At 42.1% G+C, this 8,209-nt stretch overlaps 1 protein-coding gene across 2 annotated transcripts; it reads left to right on the top strand.

Moving 5' to 3' along the window:
- Positions 1–1,577: 1,577 nt before the first annotated feature.
- TIF3H1 (translation initiation factor 3 subunit H1) lies at positions 1,578–7,400 on the top strand. Of its 2 annotated transcripts, none has more exons than XM_048701412.2 (12): positions 1,578–1,757; positions 1,858–1,955; positions 2,906–3,022; positions 3,113–3,216; positions 4,087–4,153; positions 5,939–6,072; positions 6,152–6,200; positions 6,279–6,350; positions 6,446–6,547; positions 6,623–6,690; positions 6,818–6,970; positions 7,117–7,400. In XM_048701412.2, the coding sequence occupies exons 1-12, from the start codon at positions 1,748–1,750 to the stop codon at positions 7,172–7,174; spliced, it is 1,032 nt and encodes a 343-aa protein (XP_048557369.1). In that variant the 5' UTR covers positions 1,578–1,747; the 3' UTR covers positions 7,175–7,400. The 2 variants fall into 2 exon arrangements, with proteins under 2 accessions (XP_048557369.1, XP_048557370.1); XM_048701413.2 differs by having other exon boundaries at positions 1,581–1,757; positions 1,861–1,955.
- The last annotated feature ends 809 nt before the right edge of the window (positions 7,401–8,209 follow it).

Genomic DNA, 8,209 nt, shown 5'->3' with positions numbered 1-8,209 from the left:
TAAACAGAAAGAGGGTCTCGAGACGAAGATCTAGGCGCTTGAATCGCCTGATTCCGACTAACAAGCGAAAAGATAAACAGAAACTAAGACCGGATCAGAAATCGTGATCGAAAATAATCGCAGATAAATCCGATAAAAAGAAAACTGACGAATAGACTAACGAACGAGCGTTCGTTAACTGTAACTAACGGGCGAAAACCGTTCGTTAAAACGAACGTACGGACGAACGTCCGCTATTTAGACGAACCGAGAAAAACCGGCGAACCGATCTAAAAAAACAAACTAGGGTTTCTAAAAAAACCGACGGCTCGGATCCGGCACGGTACCTCCGGCGGGGCGGCGGCTCGCGGGGTGGTGGGGCTCGGCGGCGGCGGCTCAGCGGCGGGGCTGCGGTGGTGGTGGTGGCTTGGGGCGGCGGGGTATATAAAGAGGGGGGCGACTTGGGGGAGGGGCCAAGGCGAGGCGGCGGAGTCCGGCTCGGACTCCTCGTCTGAGTCGACGGCGGCGCGCGCGACGTGGAGGCGGTGGCGCGGGCGGTTGGGCCGGCGGCCTGGCTGGGTTTCGGCCCAGCCGGCGGAACCTCTCTCTTAAAAAAACAATTTTGCCGACAGAAATAAAATTCTAGAAAATAAAATGAAAATCTAAAAATGCCAAAACAAATTTTCACCGCCTAAATAAAATATTTAGGACGAGATGAACATTTTCTTGGCCTAAAATGCAATTTTTTTTTGAAAACGTGCAATTTTTCTAATGCAAATAAAATCCAAATAAAAATCAAATAAAATCAAGAAAATGATTTTAATATTTTTCCTCCAATATTTCAATTATTTTTAAGAAATCATATTATCTCCTCTCATATATTTTTTTAATATGAAATATTTTTTCGGAGAGAAAAATTATTAAATCAAAAATCCTCGTTTCATTATTTGATAAAAATCATATATGAAAACCGGGAAATCCTCAACTCTCTCCGAGGGTCATTGAGTTGCTTGGGATTTCGAGGATTGCAGAACGAAAATGCAATAAAATATGATATGCATGATTGACCTATGTATAACATTTCAAATGGAAAATTTAGGATGTTACAGGTTTCAAACCCCTTTGAAAAAGGAACTACCCACCCCCACGTGGCGCGTTTGCCACCCTGAGAATGAACGGTTGGTGTCTATGTGGCCCAAGCAGCAAACATCGAGATTCGTGCATTGAGAATTGACTATAGCACTTGCGTCGCGCCGGCTCTATATCATTTTTTGTATGGAGAATTCCTAATAAGCATTAGAGTAAAGAGGACATCTCAAATTTTTTTCTTATTATATGACTTATTAAATTTGGAAATCTCCCCTAGATTTCCTCCTTTTCAAATATTTAAGCCAAGAAAAAAGGATCTTTCGTGTATAATCTTGTATAAGCTTGAATGTTTTTTATTTTCAAGGGAAAAAACTTGAAGTTTTGTCTCAAAAGGTTTTTTATAGAGAAAATTAGGCGAAAGTTGTCCTGAATAATCCGAAACACGAAACCAAGTTGAAACAGGCTCTGCTAAACTTTCCTGTTTTCCAACTAGTTCCAACTGGTGTACGGCGAAAAGCCGGAGGAGATCTGCGCCGCACATCGACCAAGACCGACTCGACCGAATAGCCTTGCCACACCAAAAACCCTAGCCCGCACAATCCTCCCCTCTCCGTCCTCCTCCTCGCGCCGTCCCTCCAGTCCCTCTTCGTGCCCCCGCGCCGCCGACCACCGAGCAGCCATGGCGAATCGTAAGTGACGCCAACATCTCGTCCGTTCCGCTCCACGCCCTATCTTATTGCACGCTTTTAACTCTGGATGCCATCGGGTGGTTGGTTGGCTCATGTGCAGCAGCACCGGCGGCGGGAGGGAAGTCGTTCCTGCAGGCCATGTCGACGGTCACCGAAGAGGCGGCGGTGCCGCTCCGCGTCGTCCAGATGGAGGGACTGGTGATTGCTCTCGACCCCCCCCCCCCCCCCCCCCCCCCCCCCCCCCCCCCTCTTGCGTTCGTTCGGGAGAGTCTGGCGTCATACGCAGTTTTAGTTCGTTTGATTTTGGTCGCTGACGCGTGAGATGGATTAGGGGAAGCTCTCGCTTTTCGGCGGATCTGTATTGAGATGATTGCTGATTTGACATTGGTGAAGTTTGTGGTTAATTTACTGTGCTGTGGAGTCAAGTTAGTTAGGGGAATATTTACTAATTACAGTACGTGTTACATATTTGAACAAAGGTGCTTTCAACTAACCTTTTGCATCTTGAAGTAGAAATGAGTAAGTTATTTTGAAAAACTACCTTTTGCAAAACGGAACTCCTGTATGATTTGTAGTGCATAGAGGGGCTAGAACAGCGTCTAGTCTATTGCCATAGACCACCAATTGGATGCTGTTTCCTTATATACAATACCTCCCTAAACCTTTTGCTAGAGTTGCTACATCTGAACATATTTTTCTTCAAAATAAACTTTAAGCACACCGAGAACATCAATCTGTTTAGTAATATATTTGCACATATAAAAAGGCTATTAGTGCTACTTTCCTAGTTTTCTTTGATACACATTGAATAATAGAACACACTTACATATGTTATTATCTGGGGTGCCTACGGATACAACTGATAATGTTGTTTCTTTAGCTCCAGTTACCTGTTTCAGTTTTGCATGTTATTGGAAGCCCAATACTGTTAAACCAAAATATTGACCTGCCGAAAAAAGTGTAGACTGGGTTGACACTGAAACAAAAGTTTCACCTGGTTTTAACTAAGTTAGATTAGATCAGCTACAGTATACTAGTGGTTCATCAGTTTGTATTTCCATGACTAGCAACTGGCGTCTGTATTACTAAACACAGTTGGGCTGGTGTAATTTCTTCTAATTATCATTTGTTTGTCTCTTAATATGCAGGCTGTCCTGAAGATCATTAAGCACTGTGAGGAGTTTGCGCCTGCTCTGGTTACAGGTCAACTGCTTGGTTTGGATGTTGGTAGTGTTCTGGAAGTGACCAACTGTTTTCCTTTCCCTGTGAGTCTTTGACATTCTTGGCGGTGTTACTTCCAGGATACTTGTGATTCATCTGATCTATTGGCGAATAATACCTACCTTACACTGTAGATAAGAGAGGACGACGAGGAAGCAGATGCAGATGGTGCGAACTATCAGCTTGAGATGATGAGGTGCTTGAGGGAGGTTAATGTTGACAATAACACTGTTGGATGGTGAGAAGCTATTTCATCCGATTCAGTATTGATACTCAAATTCATTAAGGAATAGTTAGTGGTGTGTTTAGATATTTGACATGTACGTTGACAAATTCACAGATCTTCGTGTATTTATGTATTATTTGTCCGTCTTGCATAACTGAACAACTAGAGTGTAGAAGTGTACTGACATACTCCTTGATAGACAATAGTTTTTCATTGTTTCGGATTGACAATCTGTATGCTATGCTATGTTTTTTCTTATGTTGATGGCATTGTAGGCCTGTAGGAAATGTTACAGCCAGACATAACTGAGGTATGTTCATTTGCCAATGCAATATGGTATTGCTGTTGGCACTGAGAAGTGAGAACTAACTAGTGTTGGTCATAGCCGCTAGGTGTGTATTCTGCCGGTACTTAATGGTTTTACGTTAGCTATGTCTAAATTTCTTAACTAGATTCTTTTCAAATTGACAAGTGTAATTTATCTTTCTGGAACACTAATTCGTAAAGGTTGCTAGATTTGTTTATTCTGTGGAGTAACATCAAAACTCGGGAAATCTTAGGGAGTGAGGGTTACTGGGTTAGCATTTAAGTGGTCTGTGTTAGGTGCTTACGAGGTATAGTTTACACTATTGATATACTAGTCGATCTGTTTACATGTCTTGTTCAAAACGCACTGTATATTTCTTAATTGTAAATACACTATTATGAGTTTGTGAGTCGTGATGCTTGTCCACCATATTTTATCTTGAGCTACACAAGTATGATGCTGTTATGTTGTATCTTGCTTACGTTATGGCTTCTAGCATAACATTCATGTTGTACTCTGCTACTGGATCACAATGTTGACCCTTTGCATTGCTTTTGCTTTTACCTTCTTTACAGGTATCAGTCCTGCTTGCTTGGATCTTTTCAAACCGTTGAGCTGATTGAAACATTTATGAATTATCAGGTACGGTTAGATAAATGAGCTGCATGCTGGTGTTGAAAAATATTTCACTACTGTTGGAACCTCCCTGTTTTTGATGTTTTTACCGGACTGTCCTTTTGGTTAACAGTTTTGAACATGCCAAATCTGTGGTCTACTCTTGAGTTCACATACACATCTATATCAAAGAGTCACATTGTGATCTATCTTAAAAGATGATTTTAGTCATATTAAGATATTTTGTAGATCTAAAAATGGAATTTGTAGGAGTTTTAGCTTAAGGAGATTACGGGCTTTGGGACTTGACTAGGGAAGTTACGTTTGTAGTTTTTATCTAGTGTGGAATGGAGGGGCAGATCCATCTTTTTTTCAGATTTTCTATGGCGGGCAGTAGGGAAGCCAGACGAATGCACCTATCTGGTGTCTCCTTTACGTGTAAATATAAAGAGGCTAAGAAGCATGGATACGGGGACGGAGACACGGTGATAGGCATACGGGGACGCGGGATATGGAATTTTCCAAAACAGCCATTTGGGGATACGGCGAGTATATATAAAATTAAAAAAAATGCCATTTAATATAGAGTTACGACAAAAAAGAGAGATCATAATACTGCCCAATTTGGTGTCTCCTCCATCAAGTGGTTGATTGATCCTCTCATAGTCCCATGTCAATGCAAGTTGCATCTTGCAAAACACATCAAATGCTAGTCTAGTATTAGAGACTGAAGAAGACCACACAGGATACTTGGGAATTGGGATCTACAACACCAGGACCAGGCCGCCCTTCACTCTCACCCACGGACGATTGGCTACCGGTACCGATTGTGGCGCTCCCGGATGCCATGCTACCTAACAACATGCAGCACAAACATTCAAAGAGCAGCAGAACATGGGTAGCACCGTAGCAAAAGGAGCACGCAGCAGCCAGCAGCTCAATGGAAGAAAATCAGAATAAAAGAATGGAAGAGGTTGAGGAGAGGCTGCTGCGTTTGGGGAGTTGGGGTTACCTGCTGTTGGGAGGAGAGGCTACTGTGTTTGGGGAGTTGGGGTTACCTGCCGTTGGGAGGAGAGGCTGCTGGTGCTGGGGGTAACGGTCGCCGGTCGATTCCAGGTGTCGCCGCTGGCGGCGACGGCGGCGGCGGCACGTTCACTGCTGTCTGGGAAGGCTGGGAGAAGCTCGTCATATGGAGAGCTTGCGTGCAAACGACCCCTGCAAGATATTGGGCTGAGGCTGTTTTTTGGCCAAGCCGTGTCCCAGACGTGTCACGTACCGTATTCCACCATGCCCCTGTTTATTTTTCTTTTAAAAAAATGATTCTCCCGCCATATGTGGACGGCCAATCGGCAATTTCTGGCGTGCCCATGCTTCTTAGTAAAGAGGATAGCGGTGGTCTGGTGGTACATTCGTCGGCCTCCCCTCCCTCCAAATTTAACAGATTTCAGGTGTCAGTGTGTGGTTTCAACAAGGGTTTGGTGTTAGGTTCAAGTTTCAGCTGTATTTCATTTTTCAAGTAGGTCCTTAGTTTTTACAGATCAGGCATTACGTTTCAAGTTTCAAATGCTTTCCAAGAACAATTACTAGTGCAGTTGTAATGTTAAATAAGGTATACAGAGATGCTACAGTACGAGCTTCAAGCAAATGATTTTTCAGTATCAGCTATTCAGCTTCATAGTTACGCCTGAGCTTTCAAGTAAACATTTTTCAGTATCAGCTTCATACTTATCTTTGAGTAGGTCCTAAGGTCATCATGGTTTTTATTACTTGGTCTCCTATTTTCCTTGCTGGATTAACGTTTACATCTCACAGGAGAACATCCGGAGATGCGTGTGTATCGTGTATGACCCATCTAGGTCTAGTCAAGGAGTGCTAGCTCTTAAAGCCCTGAAGCTCACAGACTCTTTTATGGATCTGTACCGCAACAATGGTTTAACTGGAGAGAAGTATGGTTTGATTTCTGTGACTCCATACTTTTTGCAAGTCTCAGACATTGTATGTGCGAATGACCCGTTGTGTTCACAGGCTAAGGGAAAAGAAATTGTCATGGGTTGATATTTTCGAGGAGATACCGGTGCGCATTCTTATATCTTCTGTATAATCATGGCAATGAAATTGATCTCTTGATGTATCTTTTTTGTTTGTCTTGCAGATTAAAGTGTCCAACTCAGCGCTTGTCAGTGCCTTCATGAAGGAGCTGGAACCTGAGTCACCTGTTTCACAGGTTGAGATTTTTTTACTCCTAAATGCATTTGCAGAAAATATGTCTTCTCCTTTTAGCATTTCCTGGAGTAACATCCTTTTCATTTCTGGTCCCAGTGTGACTTTGACCGTCTTAAATTGTCGACTGCGCCCTTTATGGAAAGGAACCTAGAATTTATGATTGGGTGCATGGATGGTCTTTCATCAGAGCAAAACAAGGTAACCTTGGACTTCAAAAGAACTGGATTCAAGTGACAAATGTATTTGTTTGACTGAGTTTTCCTTTTAATGTAGTTCCAATATTACTATCGCAACCTAGGAAGGCAACAGTCACAGCAACAGGCATGGCTTCAAAAGAGAAGGTGAAAACAAATACTGAACCATTGCTGTTTATTAGCTCTTGTATAATCCAAAGATAGTGCCTCCCAGAAGCTAGTACAGCAAATGTGTGGACATTAAACACCGCCCTTATTGTTTGTGCCACTACAGGCAAGAGAACATGTCTAGAAAGGCTGCTGGCGAGGAGCCGTTGCCAGAAGAAGATCCATCCAACCCTATCTTCAAGCCGCTTCCTGAGCCATCCCGCTTAGAGGGTTATCTCGTAACCAATCAGATCTCGAGCTACTGCAACCATATCAATGGGTATGGATTCTGTAACATTCCTATGCATCCTATGCATATGTGGATTCATTGTTAGTTGGTTTGACAGGCCTTTTGCATGTTTTTTAAGCACACTTGGTGCAGATTTGATAGGCCCTTGTATTGATTGTTGCCATTTATGATTGCAGGGTTGCTGGCCAGAGTTTCAACAGGCTATACTTGATGAAGGCGTTGCAGGAAGATTAGGTGCCGGGTGGCAGCTGCTGTGAGATTTTAACTTGACACTGTACCGCACCTCAATTTTGCAATGTACTCCATGTGCACACGCACATTGCCTATTTTGTTTTGCTCAAATCAGATAGTTCAGATGCATTGGGTGGATATCATTTGTTTTGATGGTTTTGTTCCCGCCTCCTGCAGCTAAATTTGGAGTTCAGATGCATTGGGTGGATATCATTTGTTTTGATGGTTTTGTTCCCGCCTTCTGCAGCTAAATTTGGAGTTCAGATGCATTGGGTGGATATCATTTGTTTTGATGGTTTTGTTCCCGCCTTCTGCAGCTAAATTTGGTCTCTTTGTTTGGTTTGGTTGCGGGTGAGATGGTTCTTGAATTCTTGATACTCCCTCCGTAAAGAAATATAAGAGTGTTTAGATCACTGCTTTAATGATCTAAACACTTTTATATTTCTTTACGGAGGGAGTACATGAAAAGCATGAACACGGGTACTACCTCCGTCCAGGTTTATTGATCCCCATTGTAATCTGTGTCAAATTTTAATCATAAATTTAATACATGCATGTCACCAAAAATTATATCATTGAAAACTATGTTCAAATATGATCGAATGATGTAATTTTGTTGACATGCACTAACATTTTATCATATAAATTTTTGGCCAAAATTTAGCACAAATTGTATAGGGGACTAATAAACACGTTTCAGTTTGCTCAGACTAGATTACGACCTGGTTCTTTTGGCCGATTCTCAAATCTTGAGAATCGATCTTTCACCTAGCTTCTCGTAGAATCTTGTATCTATATTTTTTTATAATCCTAACTGTTCATATCCTAACTAGGCTAACTAGTTAGTATTGTAAAAACAAATATGGGTTTAAGATTTTGGAAGAAATTAGGTGGAAGGTCGGTTCTCAAGATTATGAAAGAATCGGCCAAAAGAACTGGATAGACAGGAGTATATTTGCTGATGACACTTGATTGGATAAGTAAGCTGGAATTCCTTTTTCTTGAATACGCATGAGTGTGCGTATCATATTTTATAGA

The sequence above is a fragment of the Triticum urartu genome, chromosome 2A (genome assembly GCF_056163025.1).
Source record: "Triticum urartu cultivar PI428250 chromosome 2A, HENAU_Tu73, whole genome shotgun sequence".
Taxonomy (NCBI): domain Eukaryota; kingdom Viridiplantae; phylum Streptophyta; class Magnoliopsida; order Poales; family Poaceae; genus Triticum; species Triticum urartu.
This window is presented reverse-complemented; position numbering and strand designations above follow the sequence as displayed.

Coding starts and splice junctions, on each gene's coding strand:
- TIF3H1 (XM_048701412.2), top strand. Junction 3,217..4,086: donor GACAATAACACTGTTGGATG/GTGAGAAGCTAT, acceptor CCTTCTTTACAG/GTATCAGTCCTGCTTGCTTG. Junction 6,971..7,116: donor TACTGCAACCATATCAATGG/GTATGGATTCTG, acceptor TTATGATTGCAG/GGTTGCTGGCCAGAGTTTCA.